We start from the raw sequence: 23,906 nt of genomic DNA on the forward strand, positions 1-23,906 counted from the left end.
ACATTCAGAGCATAAAAGTTTAAAAGATGTTACTATCAGTATTGCTGCTGTGGCAACCTGAAGTAGTTGCTGACATAAGATTAAAAGAAATCACAAATGTTAAGTTTTTGCTATACCCTAAAGTTGATCTGAAGCAATTCTGCCATCCCAGAGCCTACAAAATAAATAGCATTTGTGAACAATAACCACGCTACCCAAACGACAACAACTGTCTCCTATTTCAGGCTAAACCCACTCTTTTAAAATTATGGCCATATTGGATAAATACTGAATGTTTAGCACAATAAAAGCACAGAAAAGACTAAGTTGGAAGCCTAGCCCAACCTCTTGCTCCAAGCTGGGCTAATTTCTAAGCAAGACTGGATTTGGACTGGCTGAGTTCTGAGAACCTCCAGACAGGGAGATGCCTTAACCTCTCTGGGAAACCTCTTTTACCACTCAACCGCTCCTGTTTTGAGGAATTTCCTCTTTATATTCAACTTTCACGTCCTTTACAGCAGCTGGTGACGGTTGCCTCTTGTCTCTTCATAGTGTATCCCTGAGAAGCTTCATAGTCCTCCTGTTGTTTAGGAACAACTGCAATCAGGTCCCTCCTCACCCACACCGCTTTTGCAAGGTGAACAACCCAGCTGCCTCCTCCCCCTTTCATTCCTCTCCTGCTCCAGTGCCCCAGCCCTCTCGGTGGCTCTCCTCTGGACCCTCTCTCTTGAACTGGGGGCCCAAGACTGGGAACTGGTACTAAAGTACCAGCCTCACCAGGGCTGAGCAGGGGGAGTAACCACCTTCCTGACCACCATGGGCAGCACACCACACTCTGCTTCCAGCTTCCACGCCTTGGGCTCAGCAAGACCCCTGAGCAGCAGTCCTGCTAGCCAGCCTGTGAAATGTCTTCTTGTTTCTTCTACATGCACTCTATTACTAAAAGTTTTGTGTATTTGTGTGTCAAAGGTAAATCTCAACGCAATGTACAGAATTATGTATCTTTGGCTGAAGAGAAAGACGGAGAGAATACCGACTTCCAAAAGGTGAAGAGTGTCACTTAATGACCTGTGGTCAATCTTTTATTTAACTAAAAAACCATGAAAAGTCCAAAATATTTTTTGCTGATTAGGATTGTTCTTATAGAGCTTTGCTTTGATCTTGTTGCTCAACATTATGGTAACTGCTTTTTCCCCACACCCAATGTGCATGTGTGTTTTCCTAACTGGTTTAAATCCTGCATTCTGAGGAAAGTTGGGATTGCTTAGTTAACTTACAAGGCGCAATCTAAGTCTACTGAAATTAATGGGTTGCTTTTTTGGATCAGGTCTGGAATGTTGCTTGCAGTTACTATATTAGCCTATCTAATTCTCCAAATAGAGACTGCATCAGGACCTAAGAAACTCTAAAAGGACAAATCACGAGAAAAATGTTTTGCTGAGCAATTACCTGCTTGAGGCTTGATCTTGTCTCCATTGATACTGACAGATAATGAAAAGCCCTGAGATCATTCCAATAGGTTAAATACTGACTTTAGCCTAATTTATCCCTAATTTATCGCCTACTCCGTGATCCAAGATGAAGTTTTCCCTCAGAAATGCATGGAAGGAAATAACTAGGTCATGATACATGCTCTTATGAAGGGGCTACAGATCAGCAGCTGAATGGAAAGGGACCAGAAAGCACAGACTTTGTGTCAACTGAGAATTCAGAGGAATTTCTGGCCCCTGTCCCATGACTCTGCAGCATCACACAGAGCGGATCCCTGTCAGTATTACCAGGCCACCCTCCTTGCTGGAGGCACAGCTTCCTATTTGGACAGTTTATATTTGCAAAATCCTATAAATTTTGGGTTCCTTTTGCAGCCCTGCCACCAACTATGTGAGTTTTGGCAAATGAACAGTGTCAGAGTCACTTGTGCTTGAAGGCAGTTTCTAGTTAAATTCCAGGTTCTCGTATTTTCTTGCAAAAACTGCAGGAAAATGTTTACTTATGCAAAAAAAAAAAAAAAAAAGGAAAAAAAAAAAGAAAAAAAAAAAAGAAAAAAAAAAAAGAAAAAAAAAAAAGAAAAAAAAAAAAGAAAAAAAAAAAAGAAAAAAAAAAAAGAAAAGGGGGGGGGCAGAAAAGGAAATATGCCGAAAAAACCCCAAACCCATAACGCCAGTGGAGGTAAGCATTAGGTGAACATACATATGTATGCACACACCCACAAACCAATCCCCAAATTTCACTGCATACAATCCTTTTCCACCTGGCTTTCAGTGGCTTGGATTTTTCTGTTTTATGAATTTACCATTTTATGACCTGCTTGTCATTTTTCTACATCATTATATAGTAAGATTTTAAGCACTTCACGTGCTATCGGAACTACAAAATAAACCAAACTATAACAAAATTATTTCAGATTTCTTGGAGAAATCGACTCTGGAGGGCAGTGAGCGGTCTTTTGCAAGAAATGTAACTACAAGTTCAAACAGAAAAGTGACCTTTGCCTGTTGCTACAAGCATGTCACTGGAGGGGATTTGGCAGTGAGCTTTTCACTGGGAGGAGTCACTTGGCATTGGTACTGGTCTATGAAAGAGCAGGAGAAAGTAGAAGTTGGTTTTCTTAAATGATTCCCTACAAGGAAGACATGCAAGATATTTTCCAAGAACTGGCTGCAAATAAATGTTTACCTCTGTGGAGCAGTGTCAGATCCCACGCCATCGCAGTAGGCGTTCCTTATGGGGCACGTCTCTGTGCCATACGCCCCATCCGCCTCAGCTGAGTCCATGTAGCCATTGATCAGCTTGATGTCTTTCAACTTCATACTGTCATTTTGGGAATCCAAAGACACAATGTCAGATGGGGAGCTCACAACACCCGAGTCTTCTGTGGTGTCCTCAGATGCAAAACAGCTGCTTTCTGATGCCGTTTCTTCCACCTCTGATAGCTCCAGAACCGTGTCATCCACAACATAAACATGATCATGTGCAGGCAGCAGGCTCTCTAAATGAAATACAGCAAGGGAAATTAACTGAAAGTCATCAGTACATAAATCAAACACAGAGCTATTCCTTTGTAATTGGAAAAAAACACATGAAATACATTAGAAATAGTAGAATGGAGCTCAGTATTTGCATATAGGATAAAGATGATTTGAAAAGTGACAAAAATTTTGTCCTCCTATGCTTTTAGAAGGATGTTTTATTATACCTGTCCTATAGAGTTTGGGTTTTATAACTTTCATAGCAACTAAGTTCCCTTACTTTCATGAAGAAACAACTTTCCAGGGACAGTTTCGTAGGGAATTAGACCAAAGTTTAAATGACGTGCTGCAAGAAATCATTGCTGTTATTGCTTCTGACAATGTAATCTCATTATTCCTCTTCCATGCTGTCAAACAGGATCATGACATTTACAGTAAGAAGGCTACATACAGGTAAAAACGGGCAGCATTTCCCAGTCAGGACACTGAATTTGTAAATTAGATCTACTGCTGGCCCACTTGGTGTCACTTTTTTTTACCACTCTTCAATCTCCTAAGTAAAGCAGCCTTCCAGTATCTCAAGGGAGCCTACAGGAGAGCTGGAGAGGGACTCTTTGTCAGGAAGTGTAGTGGCAGGACAAGGGGTAATGGTTTTAAATTGGAAGAGGGGAGATTTAGATTAGATACTAGAAAGAAATTCTTTACTGTGAGGGTGGTGAGGTGCTGGAACAGGTTGCCCAGGGAAGTTGTGGATGCCCCATCCCTGGAAGTGTTCAAGGCCAGGCTGGATGGGGCTTTGAGCAACCTGGTCTAGTGGAAGGTGTCCCTGCCCATGGCAGGGGGGTTGGAACTCGATGATCTTTAAGGTCCCTTCCAACTCTAACCATTCTGTTAAGTAGAATAACAACATTCATCTCTTTTTTAAAACATACAAAACCTACTATTAAGCATATAGAAAAGTAGACACTACTATGCTTAAAGCAGAACCTTTTCCAACATGTAGTTATTTATAAAAGAGATCAAGGGATATGCCCTTTGCATGTTTAACTCTATTAAAAGTTGTAAATTTTAAGAGATTAGACACAGTATAATTAGTAGAATTTTTTGCATGTTGATTTAGTTTGATTCCTATAAGCTACTTGGGTTTTCGTTTGTTTGGGGTTTTTTGGGGGGGTAAAAAATACTATTTTATTATTTCACTTATGAAATGTACAACTCCAGACTCCATCCTGCAATTACACCATTAAAGGGGAACTCCCAGCGAGGTCAATAATTTTCAATGGCTGAAATTATTGAGTGGCTGAAGACAGAATCAAGCCCAAACACACTTCTTTTAATCAAAAGGAATCAATAAAGACTAATCTAAATGTTTAATTTGGAATTGGAAGTGTGCTACATTGTCTTCTTCAACCTCAGTAAGTAAAAGGAAGATTAAATAATGGTTTATGGTCTGATCCTGCAGACAGTTGCAGTGGATGTTAATTATATGAGAAGTCTCAGGTCTGCAAGCGTGACTAAGATTAAAGGTATACCTGACTTTTTTAGGGTCAGAAACTACAACTTTTTGAAGCACACATGAAACTACAGGTCAATAAAAATGATCAATGGAGAGAAATACTTCTGTATTATGCTGCATACACAAAAGTATTTTCTTCAAGTCAGAGAACTGAAAATAATGTTGCTAAAAAATGTCATAGAAATAATTTTGTAAGGGTGAAGCTTAGCAGTGAAGCTTCGAGCACAAGTAAAATAAAAATCAAACCAACATTCTCCTTGACTGAGGTTACAAGATACCATTAAGTACTGAAATTGATTTCTGACAGCAGAAGCAATAAAATTCAGAGGGTTACAAATCAAGATTAAAGTTGTAAGTGCTGTCAAGCATCGATATTAATGATGGAAGATGATCCAAAGGCTCTATTGTGACTTTGGAAGTAACGTTACTTGATTATTTTGACCTTATTTTCTATAACATTAGCTCTAGGTTCCAGATTTAATCCAAGAGATTGTTCCATCTAAAAATGGATATTACAGGAACTAAGTGTGTGTCACTGAATGGAGTATGCTCATGACAGAACTATGGTTAGGTAAATACCAACATCAGGGAAAAATACAAATGTTTTTATATTTTGGTATATTTGGTTAAACACCAAGTAGCAAACCCCCACAAAAATAGACAGTAAACAAACAGGTAAGAGTATATGCCTGCTTGGCTTTTAAACAAACCAACCCAGCAACAACCCACCACCAAAGCATTAGTAAAAACTACAATATGTTAAAACCAGAAGAAAGTAGGATAGGAAAGAAATCAATTTAAAGAGTAGAAGTTGAAGACTGAAAGCACACAGGAAGACTTTGAAGAAATGCACAATGCAGTATATCTCGGTGCAAAGAGACCTCTGTATAACACAGGCCACATCTATTGTCACCAGGATGCCACAGATTACCTCCATCGTATAGCTGGCACAGCAATTTATAACAAAGTACCTACTTCCAGTTCCTGACACAAGGATGGCAGGCTTTTCCTCCCTAGCTGTCTCTCTCATTTCCTCATCCTCTTCTGGTCTGCCTGCAACTATTTCCTGCATCTTTCTGCTCAGGGATTTAGATCCTTTTGGTCACACAGCCCTACTTGTCCACTGCAGTAACAACACTTGAGTGTTTCCCTGCTATGATTCAGCAAGGTGTTGTACGGTGGGATCTCCATGCCTCAGCCCCTTCTTCCCACATATTGGCAAACAAAACAGAACCTAATTCCCTTATTATCAGGGTCCACATGTAAATCAAACTCTATCTGTTACGTCTGGATCTTGGCAGCTGAATCATCCAGTCCAGGGTAAGAACCTCCTCATTCAACAGCAGTTTCGTCCTGAAACACGGAACTACAGAAAGACAACTTTCTATTCAACAATTAAATCCCCTGTGGTCAAGTAAAACCAAGATGCCTCCTTTTTCAAGTCTATCATTTTGTCAAAGCACTTCCTTGATCTTTTATCTTCACTGAGAAGATCCATTAATTTTTTACACAGTTAACACATGGTGCTGAACAGAGCTGCTGGCTGAGACAAACCATTTTGATTGCCACTACTCCTCATCTGAACATGAAAGCACACATATAAAACACAACTGCTATGGTTCTGTGTCATGTTAACAACCTTGTTTCAGCTAACAACAGCACTAAAATACCCCTGCTTTAAAGCTGAGCCACCCTTGGATGGATTAAGTAAGAATCTATTCTTCCTTCTACACACGCTTGATTAAGTCTCCAGTGGTGCAAACCGAAGATGGATGGGTTATTACTGCATAACGACACATGGCATGAAAAAAGTCCACCTCAACTTTACTGAGTGGTCTTGACTCCAGGAGTGAGAAAATACCTTTTAAAACTTTCTAATTCTACACAGTGAACTGGGTAACACGCAGTAGTAGATGTGATTCTTCATTGCGATTTTTGCATATTTTTTCTGAGAGGGAGCGCACATCCAGAAAACCACCACACTCCAAGCACAGTGTGATCACAACGATGGCAGCTACTGAGGTTATTTCTTGGTCAAATGAAGAAAAATCTCGGCATTTGTTTCCCTCTGTCACAACACTAACAAGATTTCAGTAGGGGCTCTGATCTTCAAGGCCTTACGTAGACACGTACAGGTTAAGAAAAATATTCGGGAAGTACTTCAGGATTGAACACATAAATAACAATTGCTACAGATAATACACTACCCAAACACTGTGGCACCTCAGAAGACTGTCTTCATTTCCAAATGCATAACAATGCCAAGATCTTTTTTTTCAGTAAAGCGTGACCCCGCTCACTGGCTTCAGGTGAGGTGTGACATTGAAAAGGGTGTAGAACTTGGCCCACGGTCTCCAAATCATACTGAAATCTCCGTGGGACATCTCACCCAAAAGTGAAATTGGAGAGCATCCCTCAGTGCCCTGCATTCCACTTACCTATGTCCTGCTCCAGGCTGCAGACTGTGCAAAGCCCAAGTCAGTGCCATACCAAGGATCTCCCCTGCTCAGCAGCAGCAGCGCTGTCGCTGCACAATTAGGTCAACCACAAGTTACAAAGGCTTTCTTGCGGGGGGGACGGGGACTGGGACGTCTGTTTGAAAGAATGTTGCCCGTGATATTCAAGAGGGAAAGAGAAAAGCAGCTCATCAGTAAAGAATGTGAGCTTCTTGTTTAGCACAAACCAGATCTTGTCGCTTTAATCTCAATAGGCTGTAAGTAATTAGGAAAACACTGAACTCTGAGTCTAGAGGAGTCATATCTGCACTTGTGCAGTTTGATATCACATATATGTACACATTACTCATACAGAATGCCAATGATGGGGAGACAGATAAACCTCACCTGGTTTAAATGCTAATCAGCACTTTCAGAAATGAAGATTTAATTCAATAAGCAAAGAGTACCATGGGTAAAATCCTCACTTTGATTACTAACATGAAAATAACTACCACTGACTTTGAATGAGACTAGAATCAGACCTAAGCATTCAAAAGATGCGTATCCTACTCAGACTTACAAAATCAGTCACCAAAGCTCAAGCCATCACTCCCTCTGAGTCCCACGAGTACAGGATGTAAGTCTCAGACTACAACTGTTCACTAAGTGCCGTGACCTTCTGGTTTTAAAGCACTGCTGGTGGTTTACTGTCACATTCAGCAATGACAGAAACAGCATATCCAAAAGCATTTTTAAAGAGGTAACAGTTGATTTAACCTCTACATGGTGAATAATATGAACTTTATAATGGTTTGAGAGATGCAGAGTTCCTCTAATTCCTTTGAGTTCTTGCTAAGAGGTTGGTAATTATTTTCCAATTTCTTTCATCACTTGTTCCACTGCCAAAAAACTTTCTTTTTGTGGACTAAAATTGCTTTCCTGTAGTTCAAATGGTCTATTACAATGAAGTTGTAAAAAGTATTACAAATTTCATGATGTTAAAGAATATTAACTCTTATAATGATCCCCAAATTACAACATAATTATTTCCCTGACAGTACTTAAAACTTCTAGCAAGAGAAAGAAACAGCTCTAATTATTTGTACTGGCAGTAAAAAGTTAGACCATCACAAAAGATCACTATTAAAAAGTGTACGTTTATTTCATATGCTTGGAAGAAGGCTGGTGGAAGAAATGGGGAAAAACCCCATTTATTATGGCAATGATTAAAAGAGATTATGAAAACGGACAACACAGGATTACTTTAGGAGTTTTCACACTGGTACAATGTGTGCTGGTTGCACTTTACTCATGTTGCTCATGGATCAAAAATTTGTACGTAGCAATAGGTGTTAAAAACCATTCAGCAAGCAGTTAAAACACAAGACAGAATGAGCGGACTTCCCTCTATTTATCACAATTAAGACTACTTTAATCCAATATGCTTCTTAGCATATTTGAGCCTCTATGCATGCCTTCATTGTTTAAAAATGAAAAGAACCAAAGAGAAAATAAATGATCACTGTTGTACACTAACAATAGCACGGGAGGAGTGGGAGAACGGATCGAGCTCTGAGGTGCTCCTTCCCTCACAATTCATGTAACTGCCTTGCAGAAAATGAAGGTGTGGCCAGAAAATGCTGAGGTGAGGAACCATGCTCCGCAGCTCCAGCCCTCATCCAAAATGAGGATGTAGAGCAGCTTAATGTTCATTTAGGTCATAGAAACACTGAATAATTTGACTTGGAAAGAACCTCTGGAAGTCACCTACTTCAATGTCCTTCTCAAACCAAACCTAACTTCCAGCTTAGACAAGGTTGCTCAGGACCCCAAGCACCTGAGTTTTGAAAAACTCCAAGCGTGGAGACTTCACAGACTCACTGAGAAATCACAAATCATTACCTGGGCAATGTTTAATGCTTCTCCCTATAAAGAATACCTTTTTATGCCAAATTGAAACTTTTCTAGCTGCTAGTTGTGACTGTTGCAGTCTTAGCCTTTTTCAGTGAATCTCAGAGTCTGGCTTGCTCTTCCTTGTCCTTCAGATGCAAGACAGCATTCAAATTATTCTTACCCTTCCCTCCTGCAGCCTCAGCACCTTCACGTATGTCTTCGACACCTTCTGCCAGACTGTGCTACCTCTGCTCTGTCATTGTCTTGTTCCACCGAACTCAAACCTGAATCCACTTTTGGACAATGGACACAGATGATGGCAGCCAAGTAAAAGGCTGTAACCATTTTCCTTGATCTGTTGGCTATGCTCTTGCTACTGCAACCCAGTCTGTGGTTAGTGCTTCATCACCACAAGGGCACGTTGCTTACTCACACAGTCCTGCATGCGACTCCCCAGTTTCTCTATAATAAGATAGTTTCAGTCTCCTTCCTAGTCTTATGCCCCGTGTTCATGTTTTTCAACAGGTTCTTTAATTGCAGTCATTCTTACTGCACAAAACCTGCAAACAGAAGTAAATTCATCCCTTTACATGCTAGCCAATAATAAAAATTAAAAGACTCACTAAGGACATGTCTCACCAGACATACCATCAGAAAGGTACATATGGAGTATTATTAGATACACCCTGTGAATGTTCAGTATTTCCACAGTCAAGCCCAAGCTAATCACTGTTAACTTAGCTACCTAGATCTACTCTCCTATGATTGAAAAATAAATGCAACGTGGAGTCATTTAACCTGCATTACCAATTTGAGGCAGTAAGCACTTCCCTTGAGGTTAAACCCATCTGCTGTTAGTTGATATTGGAACACAAAGATATTGCAACTTTTACAACAGCTTTTTTTGGCAATGGTGTTTCCTACACCAAAGGCAATACAAGATAGGATCAAGTCAAGGAGCAGGAACTGAATAGTATCCCAGTCCCTCCATTGTTTTTTCCATGTGCAAGCAACTGTGAAGGTCTGTGCACTACTGTTTGATTTTCCTTTCAAACCTATGCTGAAAATCATTATGAAGTTTCTCTCTCAAAACAACACCAGGTAAGACTGCTGCCTCTACAAGGACTCGGAGGAAACTACCACTTCAAGTAAACATCTGCTACCCTCTCCCATTTCAGATTTTTATTTTTACCACCTGAAAAACAAACAAAGAAAAATTTCTGAACTAATACAATACAGCTTTTCAGACAGGGAAAAATTAACATATTGGACTTTATTCCCATTTCTTTCCCACAATACTTTCTCCAATGTCTGAAAAAGCCTCTCTAACCTCTGCAAAGCCCATTTGACCTAGAATGCTGCTGCTATTGCTAAACTACTTTTCATCCTCTCCTTTTCGGCACTCTTTTGAACCTACCAGTTTCTTGCTTCTATAAAAGCCTTGTTTTGAGACTCTGATGAGTCCACACCATAGCCAGCAACCAGCCTTCCTCATTCATAGGGATCAGATGTCACAAAAGCAACATGAAGAGCAAAATGCTCTTTGACAGGAAAAGCATCTTGTGTTGAAGTAGATCTTTCCTTGATTAACTAGAGAACATTGCCATTTGGCTTGGAGAAGGATAGATTTTTAAAAATCAGTCAGTAGTGTGGGTTGTTAGACAGCAAAGTCTGATGGGCAGACTTTCACAATGGTTCCTGGTGTTCACTATCTGAAGTTAAGAGCAAGCTAGAACAACTCACAAGGTGCTTTCCAGGCTCTAGTTGGTCGTTTGCTGAACTGTGACGACGAGGGCAGTGTGCTGAATCCGTGCAGTTCAAAAAGACTATGAACCAGCAGGCACAGTAGGTTAGAGGAGCAGGATAACAGGGAAATATATTTAAGAGCATATAATAGAGAGCTTCAGACTTGCACTTAATAAATCACCATGTGTAACACTGGTAACATACCATGATCAATAATTGGGGGTCTTTGGAGGACTCTATGGGAAAGGAAAAACTAGATCCAAAAAGAAAGACTGCACAATGTAATGACTCTGGTGAAGAAACAAGCCACTCTCCACATTTTGCTGGGAATTATTAGTCTTAAGTGTTAGATTTTGGCAATCCGCATCCTTTACAGAGGTGGTCGGCTTCCATTCAAGCACACTGCTGAATCTAAATAAATGTACTATGAAGGTGATTTTCATGAGCCATCTTAGAGAACACACTCTATAAAATTGCACGAAAAGCATATGTGGTGTAACGAATAAAACCAGAAATGATTAGTGCACCTATGCAATAAACCAATGTTTTTTTAGGTGTTTTTTAAGACCACAGAAAAAAGGCTGTTTGCTAAACTTTTCTTTTTAAACTTCATCTTCTTTCCCCCTTGTGCACACTATTCTATCAATTCATTCTCCTCCTTAGTTTGTCTGTCAACAATTCCATAAAATCTCTACCAGAGTTTCATATTTCTAACATATGAAAAGAAATTGAGAAAACATAAAACACTTTCGCATTGTAATTATACCCTCCTTCCCCAGAGACTAGCTACCAGCAAACTCAGCAAAGAAGAGACAAAAAGACTCAACCCTAAACCAAGTACATATACATACAGACACACTTGTGGGATTTAGGAGCACTTTCCATTGTACAGAGACACCATTACACTCACAGTTGTGTATTTATTTCTGATTAAAAGTGATTTAAAAGTTAGGAGGTGCGGAAAAGAATCAGGTCAATCTGTAATAAGCTATATATTAGTGAAGCCATTAGGTATTATACACAGAAATTAAGAATTTTCAACAGTTGCTTTCTGTTTATAGGGACAAAGTATACTTGTCTTGGGTGTATAAGCACTTCTATTGAGAATTGCTGCACAAACAAGAAAAAATACTTTTAGTAGCTTCCTGAGAATGCAGACTTACTAAGCAGTAACGGCAACAACTATCAGTTTCACTTAATACCAAAAGCTAAGAGTGAACTTCAGGCTGGTGTGGTGGTTAACAAAATGGGATTTCATGACTCCTGTGGATTGTTTCTTCTTACTCATCCTCACAGCACCTCAGTCCATTCAGATATGTGATGTCAGTATTCAGTTCCCCCATCACTGCATCCGTCATTTTCCCTTACATCACCTTCTATCTTTGTATAGGATAGCATCTATAATGTCACCTCAAGTCAGACAGATCCCTGAGAAAATTAAATGTTTCGTGCACAAACCACCTGTTTAACTTAGAATTAGGACGGCACAAAATAACTCCATTTAATTGGCCAAAATGTGCTTCAGCCAAACCACCAATACCGTAAATACCTTCACAGCAGATTTTCAGCAGCTAGCTCCAAATATAGATATGAAAACATTTTCATACACCTCTGTGCTATAAAGACACAAAGCTCTCCTCTGATCTCTTTTGATGCACATTAACTGATTCCTCTTGGACCTCCTGATAAATGGAATACCTGTTTCCCTCTACGAAGTTCAAAGAACAATAGGCTTTTCAATATACTTTGGCTGGTGGTTTACTTTGGTAATTATATTTCCAGAAATATTTTAACCTAGAAAAGCATGCTTCTTTTCTGAGTTTAGTTATTATACACTTTACTGCACATTCACACTTGATTACTCTTCTACCATATTTCTCATAGCTGTTAAGATGTCCAGTGATGTCAACAGAAGACAATGGAGAGACACTGCTTGGAGTACCTGAACGCTTCTCATCACTAAGATATTTTGCCTTCTGGAGCTGCTCAGCAAAGAAAGAATTATTCTTGCAGTGAACAAAACTGAGGACCAGAGTATGCTAAGTATCTCCCTGAAGATCTTGTGTGATATCCTCCAGAGGGGCATTGTGCCATTTTCAAAGGACAGCTCCTAGGCACTCTAAATACCAGACTTCCATGCTGGGACAAGGGCAAACCGAGGGCAGCGAGGCCAGGACAATGCAAGCCAAGCACACTCGCCACCTAAAATACAGCAAGCTACACGAGCAGAAAAGAGCCACAGACACGCTGCAGAAGCCCTTAAAGACAACCTGTTGTATTGAAAGATGGCAAGAGACAGACTTCTTTTCCAGTAACACAAACATAAGCCAAGAAATCACTGCATGGGGCAAGAATCAACTGCAGAGTATCTTGAACTCCACTTCAGGCTCTAGCCATGAGGTTATCTTTGCAGCAGGGCACACTGAAGCTCTCCCTGGGAGCCCAGTAAGGAGGAGAATATTGGACAGGTGGAGAACAAAGTGCTCACAGAAGAGCTCTGCTGTCACACCACTACTCCTCTTTGAACAGCAGATGGACTAGATCAGATTATTTCAGACACAAGCAGAGATGGGAACACTTAAGTCAGAGTGGAATTTGGCCCACTCTTTCACAGTCCTCTTGTGAAGTCAATTATCTCATCAATCGTGCTTTGCCCTGGGGCTCTCTTTCCCTATTAACTTGAAATATCAGGAGGAAGAAATGCAAACATGTAAGAGTGGTAACTGCATGTTATGCTCTGTACTGATTTGTGGATAGCAAAATGTTAATGGCAGTGTCATCTCCGGTGCTGTGGTGAACAGTACCTTGATGCAAGAAACAGGTCATCATCTGAACACCCACTTGGAATAAATCTTCCCCTTTCATGTTTCGCGCTGTTAGTATCCCATCCTGTTTCCACTCCAGCAGTTGGGTTTTGCTACTGACTTCAATGGGAGCAGGATTGGACCACTCACTGATTAAAATGCAAAGCTGCAGATATCTCCTGCATGGGATGAATCCCCACAGGGAAAATTTGTCTGCATTTTTATTCATGTGAAGCATTTTAAGGCTTTCATTTACGCAGTTCATTCAATAATAACGTGCATGCTGTATAATGGGGTACCTGATTAAGCATGCTTAAGTGCTTTGCTGGAGCAGGGCCATTTCTAGAATTTGAAGGTTCACTATGATCATGCCCTCAAAACAGACAAGCTAGTTTAGGGAATTTTTCACCTGAGTTAATGGGCTTAATTAGGATCAGAATAAAAGGTCATTTTTCCTACAGCAAATTTGGAAATGTCTTTGAGTTTCTTTCTTTTTAGCCTCAGTTCCAACAAAAATTAGGTTGAGAAGGTCACCCTCCAGTAACTTGTAAACTGGCTGCCAACTTCTCCTGAATTAGTCAGGAAGGATAACACTAAAGTTTAGTCCCAAAAGTTTCCTAAAGAGGTAAAAAGGACAGAGCAAGGAGACTTGCTTCATATATGTGCTGACATAAAAGTTCATTCTCTATTATCTATCGGGGATACCTGAGGGAACGATGCTATGAACAACAGCAAAGCTTCAACCCAGAGTGTGCTGGGTTTAGATACCAGACAACTGAGTCATTAATGCAGACGTCAAAAAGAAACGCTTAAGGAATTACTTGATGAGGTCTGGGGGAGGAGAAGAAGAAAACAAAGAAGAAAAAAAAAGGAAAAATTCCCAAATCCTAACATCCATTTTGGTTTTGAAAAGCTAAAAGGTGAAGCTTATGGGATTTTCTCCTCCATCTACTATTTCCCCCTTTTATCCATTATTATCCCCTTTCTTTTCCCTTCTTATCCCTAACTGAAAAGGAATGTTAAAAAAAAAGAAAGGCACCTGCTCCTTTAGACTCCAAAGAACCAGTTAATTTTTTTTCCTGAAAACAACCAGCAAAGAATTGTGTTTGGATATTTTTTTAGCAGGTGTGACTGGCCACTTTTCCACTTTATACAGTACAGTTAGTACAGTAATGCTCAAACATTATCTTCATTCTCTTGATTGCTCATAAATTCAGTATGAGATTATAAAACTCTCAGCTTAGAGTGGCTTCTATCAGACCAGCACAGAATCAAGCTGGTGGTTTGTTACTACTCTTCACATTACAGCATGTAAGTTTAAGGACTTCTGTCTCCACTGCTTTCAGTCTGCTAATTTTCTCCATGGAAAAACCGCAAGGAGTTTCCCCCTGCAAGGATTTTTTTGTGTAAAAAAATGCCATCGATACATTGCCAAAGCCTTGTATTATGAACAGTGGTATGAATTTAATGTACCCTGAAAATGAAGAAAAGCCTTTTTAGTACAATCTGTATCCTTTGTAAGAGCAGACTGAAGACAAATGATTGTATTTGAGGAACATCTGAATCCCATTGATTAGCTTGATGAATACAGAACAGGAAAGCTGCCAGGTACAGAGGAAGCTGGGCATGTCCACAAGGGAGTGGAGCAAACAAGCAAATTACAGTATATGCATGCTTTTTTTTTTTTTTTTTTTCCTTCTTTTTTACCAAATGTTTTCATTTGGAAAACTTGGACTCTAAGCTTCTTTAAATGACTGGTCAGTTAATCAGCATATTCTTCTCATTTTCTGAAGGCAAGCAGAGAAGGGTTTTATAAGTAAAAAAATATACTTTTAAATTATAAATAGTCAGGAAAACATTTATATATGTTGTGTTTAATTCACATAAGATTTATTCTGGGAAAAAATATCTTTTCTCTTTCTGGGGAGAAAGCAGGCTAAATTTTACCTGGTAAAAAAGATCAGTATTACTCCTGAGCATTGATTTAACATGTCTGGGAGACTGGTAGTAACCAAAAAGGGTTTCAGAATAAAACCAAAAGGCTGGCCCTTCTGCAGCTTTCAGTAGTACACTGTGAGGCTTTCTGTACAGGAAGTCAAGAATAAGAGCCTGTTTAACTTCCAAAACGCTTCATTTCTTACAAGTAAAGAAAAGTCCTTATCTTGAACTTAAAGCCAGTAGATTAGTTTTTCTTACAGCCTTTATAATCCTTATGTAATTCTTCATAATTCTTATACTTTGATTAGAAGAATTCTGAAATCCTTACATTCAAGTGTTGACTGTTACACCTATAGACACACCTTATAAATAGAGCTGTTGCATGTTTTCACTTACTTAAGAAAAAAATGTTGAAAATAATTCTCCATTAATTTTCTTGTTTTTTACAAACTAAAAAAACATTTTCTACTTTCCTATTTAACATCTTGTCAAGTGAAAAAATTGAGGAAAGAAAAAATCATGGGAATGAAAAGAAGAAAAATCCTAACTACATGATTTAAAAAACAGGTATCAATATAAATTTTCATTAGATGCTTGAAGTTAAAAAATCAGTTGTTATGTTTGTTTGCTCTAACAAGTAAGTAGATACTCCCCTAACAGTCCTTCACTGTTTATGGGAGGTTACCACATATTTAGCAACTTTACTTTCACCTTTTAATCCCAATAGTCTTAAAAGAAAAAATAGTATTTGTCTGTTATAGTCCTCCTTTCTCATTCTTTACTCCATCTTCCTTTGTTTTAGGTCTTTGTCCTCCATTACACCCCACCTTTGCTTATGGTACAGTAGATTGGAAAGTAATGCTTTTACCCATGCCAGGAACCAATTATGGAATCCACAAAAGGAGCTGACAAAAGACTCTGTCTCTGCTCTCAGCCTTTTGCTCCCTCAGGCCCTAAAACCCAGAAGTGAATGTGCATGGCCAGAATTCTCAATTTCTTAGAAGAAAGCAGGCAGGCATTTTAGTCAGTGTTTACTGACTTAGAAGTGGTAATATGAAAAGCTGAATATGAGCATCTCTAAGGATGGACAAGCACTTTGGTATGGGTATTATCACCTACCCGGAATAGAGAATATAAACATTTTCAACAGTTTGCTTTCTGTAGCTCTCTGTGCATTGCTTGCATTTGAATCAGTAGGATCTTGCTCTACAAATTTCAATGCTATTTCAAACACCAACCTGATTTGGCCCATACATAATGTGTAAATCAAGCATAACTTCAAATTCATACCCAGAATGAAAGTTCTCACCCCCCCTACATGTACGTGGCTGGACACAGATGTTTAGTCTGGCTTGTTACTGATAACGCCTAACTCTCTCTACTTGTATGGGTGTCCTGATTTCTTCCTATTTCACTATTCAAGTACAGCAGAGTACGTTTAAGATGCCACTGAGTTATTAAAGGTATGGCTCACAGAGTTAAACTGCTCTTATTTTGACTAAGGAAGAGGAAAACAGGGAACTTGGTTTCCCTTAGAATAAACATTCACAGTTTATCCACAGACCACTTGGATTGCAGAGCTGGGCTGCAAGGGAATTTAAAAGAGCAACGTCTTTACATTTAGTCAGGATAAGAAATATGAAGCTAAGGTTTATTCCACACACTATGAAATAGGTAAATAACCAGTTAAAAACTTAATATCAGGAAATGAGGCTAGAAAGACTATTTGATTTACTTGAGTCTAGTCCCATACTTAATGTAACCAGAAAATATTTTGTTATATTCAAAGAAATTGCTCTCTCTTACAGTAGGACTGAATCTGGCTCAAAGTCTGCAATATCACAGCTATTATTTCCAATACCATGGCAGGCAGCAGAATGAACATGTAAGGGAATATAAAATACCCCCTTTCCAACTGGTATTACTTTTACCCAGGACTGGGTCCCTTTCTTCATAACTTTCTCAAGGCATGATAAAATGAAGAAGATTTGGTGACCCAAATTTACAATTTTCTTATTAGAACTCAACAGGAAAAAAAAATAATCTTTCATGTTCAAGAAATATTCTTCAGTATGTTATCAACTTCTAAATTAGTTCATTCATGCTACCGGGCTTGATCCTTTCAACATTCATTCACCACTTGAAAACAGAGCATCGCAGAAAAATATGCAATAAACAAGGAATAAAGAATGAAGCAGCTGATTCTTGCATAGAAAAATACAAGATCACCCTTCCCCACCTCAGCAAGAATTAGCAGAGTTATTACGTGTAAGTTCTTCTGGATAAACAAAAAATTAATTATGTCACTTTTTGTTCTGTTGTCTTCTCATGAATTTTAACAGTAGACTTCTCTAACCATACAGAAGCATACCGCATATGCACATATATGCACATATAGTATGCAGACTATACATCAGATATCTGAATAAGAAGTGTGTAAACAGTGACAGCAAGTTTTTCTCACTGTCCTGGAAGGGGGAGTTCATAGTTTTGCAATGACATTAGAAAACAACATGGCTGTAATTTTGGAGAGATGGAATAAGTTACATTTTATCTTCTAAAATAACATGTATTTTAGTATGGAAAGTTAAATGGTGCCTAGTGCATGTACTAAATATATATTGAGAGTCATGACAGTGACTGGAAGCCAAGTTCAGAAGACAGAACTGCTGTCTTATACACACACACACGGCCCAACTCTCACAAAGAGGCACTTTTATACTGGTCTGGAACAATAAAGAGGACTTAAAGTGGGCTGTAAACATAAATGATGAGTGTATGAGAATCATGACTACAGAGTTTACTTTATGAATGCAGAATACAGGGACAGATGATGGACATATGATAGATTGCACGGCCATATGTTTAATAAATAAATGCATCATAGGCCTTTGCAATTCATCATATAATTTGGACTGGATAATTTCTCTACCAATCACTCTTCCTTGGCACTTATTCGAGCACTCCAGATGCCACGGACAGCTTTAAATACTTCCACTTGAAAATGAACAAAAAGAGAAATATTTCCTTTTCCTATTCGTATATTTAGAATATTCTCTCCATATTTTACCTGCCCAGAATAAGTTTCAGATCTGGACCAGTAGCACATTTTCTGAAGATAAAAATGGAATTAGTTCAAAGTTTAGTATTCTATAGTCCTGCCCCTGGAAAAGAAAAAATCCAGCTGCTCAGTGAGAAAGACAACATTCATTTCAATCCTAAGAAAAGTTATGTGCAGAAAAGCCATTTAAGGATGTTTGGAGAGTCTCTGTATCCTAGATATTACTCTCTGAATGACTGACTTGCTGGTAACGAAGTCATTTGTTGTGAAAGAGAATGGGTACTAAAACAATCTGCTCATGCTTTTAAAGTGCTAAAACTCAAGCTGATAAACCTTGCTAGCAGAACAGGTCTTTCTATATTGGCACTAATCCTGACCTACTCCTATGCACTTGTTCTTAAGCACATACACCTTGGACACAGCTGCCATAAATATACAGGCAGTATCTATATAATATAACAGCTAACTCAACACGACACCACCCTTTGCAAGAATGCCTAGAGTAAAAATTTGAGCTTATGTTTGGAAGAAGCCATCGCAGTGGCAAATATAATTTTACCTTCATAAATTGATTTAAAAAATACAGAAAAAAATATTTATTTCTCTTTTTAGTTGCTTAACAAAACAACTCAGCAAACTAAGTTTATTTTTATGGCAATCTTTAAGAACTGAAAACATTTGTATAAGTGTTTTAGCTTAAAATTCACCTTCAGCATTATTGGTACTTGCTACCTACTGCAGATACGTGACGACGTCGGCTCCCTCTGGTGGTCAACATAAAAAAAGTTTTACACGGCCAGCAGTAAAACCCATACACCAAGAAGCTTAATCTGTTTCTAATTCAATGGTTTTCGTAGGGGTTGAGCACACTCATCAGGTATCACAATGGGTTTAATCAAAATTATACATCTGTCCTTTTTTCCTAAGAGCACTGAATGTCACTGACATTGGAGTCATAATACTGGAATTTGTTTTGATTTATAAGCTATCTATGCATTTACTTGACCTCTTGAAACAGCTTAATAATATGGGCTTTTGGTTTGTTTTTTTGTTTGTTTTCCTCAGATATGTTACCATGAAGGACAGTATTTGAGCAATGCTGTTCTGCAGTGCAGATAAATCCTGAATATATTAAATGTGTTTCTTACTAACTCTGGTAAGAGCATTTTGGTGAAAAACTGTAGTATAGTAGTCAATTTGTAATCAACTCCTCTATGCCATTCTCATTATATTTCTAATGTCTCCATGGTTAAAATATAAGGAGTAAAACCAAGCAATGTCCTTTCATATCACTGCTAACCTAAGGCTCCATCAAACTGACCTAAACTGACATTTCTTCCTCTCGTTCTCTTCCAGAAGCTGAATTGAGGCGACATTAGAAATTCTGGGTCAAAGCCTGGAAGAAGCAGGGATTCCCCAACTGCACCTTGGTGCTGAACCAGTGCTCAAGAACCAAACTTCCAGCAAGTTCGTGTTCCCATAATCACACTACTATGAATTAACAGTTGTGAAACACAGTATCTATGCAATTCCACTGAATAGATCTGGATTTAATGAGTGTCACTGAAAGTTCTTTCCCACACTGTGTATAGTAATAGGAGGTTATAAACATGCTAATGTTATAGTATAAGCATAATTTCTTATAATTAAGATGATTTCTTGTAAAGATGTAGCAATTTTTCTTCTTTTTTTTTAAGTTCTGTATAACACTGTATATGTACCTGGCACTTACAAAATTTAAGAAGCAAAGGATATGGGCTAGCATAAGCAAGATTTTTTTTTTAATTCAGAAAACCAGAGCTGGTTAGCTTAAACCATTCATTAATATATTTTACGTAGAAATTTCACAGAAACTGTTAATTCCCACAAACATAATTTTAGAGGAAATTTTGCATTTTAACATAAAAAAAGTAAATTAAGGGTAAGTTATGAACTTTTTGAGTTCTCACCTAGAGCTTTTAAAGAGTTTGAACAGACCACTTGAAAAGAGACAACTTTTCACAGCAAACTTGTCAGCTATGTGGAGAGGGGTTATAGCTGTATTCCTTCAAAGCAAGGGATTTTTTGCATTGAAAACATAGTTTTGTTGAAAACTTGATCCTCCTTTAAGCTAAACTGGTGTCAATGCAAAGAACTGCTTTTACAATTCACTGTAATTCTACATTGTACTCAATATAAAAGAAGTTGTTTCACTACTTCATTATTCAGTTTTTATACTAGTCTGAACTCCATGGGGCATGTCACTCTGTGGAGGTACAAATAGGATGTAAATAGAGTAATGAGAATGGGTAAATTAGGTTCTTAATCTTCACATTGTGAACACCTACTAGTTGTTTTTTCTTAAGAGAAGACTTACAATTAAATCATTGTCCTGTCTTAAGAAGCTATTACAAAGTACCTGGCAGCACAGAGAGTTCAATTCTACTTCACTTTTATTAGAAGACCCTTAGGGTATTAAGTATACTTTCTGAAGCATCACTTAAAACTTATTAACTACATGTCATATTTGTATTAAAAACCGTCAAAACCCTTTTTAGTCATGCTCCACAGTATCTGTAGGAATGCTATGCTTTCTTATTCTCCATTTTGCCTACCTGGAAAGGATTCAAGATGAACATTATTATTTGCTTGAGGGTAAAACAATAATTTTTCATCATTTAAATTAGAGTTATGTATTGCAACTCACTCATTTAAATAACATAAATGTCTTAAAACACAGTACATGTGAGGTCAGAATAGTTCTGGGTGTGGGCACCATTGCAACTCATAAAACCTATGTTTATAGTTCAGAATGATTAAAAATACATGCCTTATGGGCCATTCACACGAAGAACTTTCTTCAGCGCAAAGAAGTTTTTGGTAAATACAATCCTATAGCTGATACTTTAATTATAACTCACTATTTCAAGTACTGTAAAAAGGAGACTTGTGGAACAAGATTTCTCTTGAGCAAAGTGTTTGCATCTTTTGTTACAGAAATAGAACACACACCTTGATTTCCAGAGGATCTCTCCAGCATCAAGATAAAATTACTCATACTAAGAATCAGGATGAAAGCAGAAGTAAAGCCTATGAATCACTGTATTTGGTACTGGCTCTTAGTATTCCTTTTAGGCCCCTTATAAATCCAACAGATCTTTCTGTTTCTTTCTTTCTTTCTTGGCATTTTCTTGATTGATAGCCGAGATATAGAAAGAATCTTGCACTTCAACTTGACTAGGCCGTGCACAAAGGAACAAAATATATGCAATGAAGGAGAAATAGAATATATTTGAGAACGTAAAATATTATATTAGGATAACAGAAAAAAAAAAAATGAAAAATTGTTTCAGGAAGTTTTCATTAACTCTTTAGACAGTATTGAAAGTAAGTCACCCCGTCCCAAAACCACACTCTTTTAAACACCAAATCAAATTAAAACATGGCTCAAAATAAAGACAATCTTTTGAAAAGGAACAGACAAATGTATGGATAATCTTTCTGAGGCTGATATATAGATTTATGTAACACAGCACTCAGTTCAGGAGCGTACATCTCACAAATGAGTATGAACCACAGCCAAAAATAATCAATAGTAATTAAAAGAGAATGTGCGAGTTCAAAAAGAAAGGAAGCCAAAATCTCAGTCAGAAAAACACGTTCTTTCCAGCAGGGGAGGAAGGAAGGCATCAGAAGAATCAAGAGTAGCAGAGGCACAGGAGGTTCAGAGGTATGAAGGTCATAGGAAGAGGCAAGGTCTGTCAGACGCGCTTGGTATATGAAGGGAATGATGCACAACAGTAAACTGTTGGGGGAAAAGAGTAAAACGATAAAATCATAAATATTGCGTAGGTCAGACAGCAGAATGGCTAGCACGCTCACTAATGTTAAAGAATCAGACACCCAAAGGAGGTGTAGGTCCGTGGGCATGTTTTAAAATTCGGAATCCCACAGATGCTCTGAGACTGACTCCCTGGGTTCATGTATAAGATAACTCAATCCCAAGAGCACAACACCTACTGATATGCAGCATGTCTATGAGTTCTGCTTTACTTGGCCTGAATTTTAATTCTCCATAAGGTACAAGATAGATGATGGTGGAGATTTAACTTCATTTTTTAGCTTTAGATCAGGCAGGATGAGTGAGAGCAGTGATGGCAGTGTAAGCCTCCTAAGTCACATTTGCATGTTTTCTTGCTTTAAAGATCATCTATAAGAAAAAAAAAGGCTGGGTCACTTGACAGATGGCTTCTGAGGGAGCACTGTGACAGGCCAGCAAAATTCCCTAGTCAGCAGCCTGCAGTTCTCAATCAATTTAGAATCACACGTAAGAAAATGTAGTTTCCTCTCTGTGAACTTCTCTACCTATTTTCACCTCAAGTTAACCAAGTCCAACGCTTAGAGACTATCCCTAATGACTGTGAAAGACATGATATATATCTAAGGTGACTGAATAAATATGACCTAATTGCTCGTGAAACTGTCACAGCTTTTGTCAAGTGTCTTGTAGTACCTGTTAATATATCAATGATACAATGAAAAACATTAAAAATCAGATATGAGGACAAGGCTCCTTTCTGTTCTCCTTGTTCCTGAAAATTAACCTGGTATTATATATCAACTAGTAGTATAGGTATCATCTATGAAAGGAACTGAAAAATGCTTATATGCATTCTACCCCTTTCAAACTTTCTGGTTAGGTGATGATTATTTTTATCTATAGTTAAAAAAAAAAAAGACACTTTCAAATCACAGTTTCACATCTTTAAAGACAGAACACTTTCCAAAATTTAAAAATTGATCAGTGTTAAGCCCTTACACAGTGCGAACCCTGAGTACACTAGTACTTTATCCAGTGTCAGAGTGAAGAATTTAACTGCAGGATCTCACTCTACAAGAAGGTGAATTGCTTGTTCTTTTTCAAACAGCACAAAATTTCAAATAAGTTTCTTTCTGTGTTTCTTAATGATAGTTCAGAACAAGCCAAATAAAGGGCTAATCATGGAGGTTTTAGTTTAGTTAGCAAGTTTTAGTCGCTTGTCTAGGTGCAGCAATCTTTTGATATGGGCATTCTTTACCTGAAGTAGCACAGAGCTCGCTATTGACTCATTTATTGGAAACTTCACAGGCTACGTGACATAACCAAATGCCATGCAACAGTGATGACAATCTCCATTTCTGCATTCCCAACGTGCAGTCGATCTTAGAATCACAGGCCATGAACAATCTGATTAGTAATATAAGGAAGGAGAAAGGATTGCATGAATACATCATTTTAGACATGTACACAACATGCAGCTAAGGGTCTACCAGACTAAAAGTTAAGCAAAAAGGCCACGTAATGAGAATTAAGATTAAAGAGCAAAAACTGTGTATTCTTGTTTGTGGAAGAGTTTCTTACCATTAGAGTCAGAAAAGCCCAAGTATCTTACTAAAGGCTCTATTCATGAATGACCTACACTCCACATAATTTTGGAAAACTCCGTGAAGAGCGATTACTACCACCCTCTATGAAATGAAAATTCCTCAACGTGAGTTTCCCAGAGCACAATTAGGCAACTGGGTTTGCTGGGAAGGACTAAG

At 38.3% G+C, this 23,906-nt stretch overlaps 1 protein-coding gene across 3 annotated transcripts in view; it reads right to left on the reverse strand.

Annotated features, from left to right (window-relative positions):
- COBL (cordon-bleu WH2 repeat protein) overlaps positions 1-23,906 on the reverse strand; it is a 173,474-nt gene that overhangs the window by 23,124 nt on the left and 126,444 nt on the right. For all 3 annotated transcript variants that reach the window (XM_014938726.1, XM_014938727.1, XM_014938725.1), the window contains one exon: positions 2,656-2,968. In XM_014938726.1, the coding sequence (XP_014794212.1) occupies positions 2,656-2,968 (313 nt within the window). The remainder of the gene's footprint in view (positions 1-2,655; positions 2,969-23,906) is intronic.

The sequence above is a fragment of the Calidris pugnax genome, unplaced genomic scaffold (genome assembly GCF_001431845.1).
Source record: "Calidris pugnax isolate Ruff unplaced genomic scaffold, ASM143184v1 scaffold13, whole genome shotgun sequence".
Classification (NCBI taxonomy): Eukaryota; Metazoa; Chordata; class Aves; order Charadriiformes; family Scolopacidae; genus Calidris; species Calidris pugnax.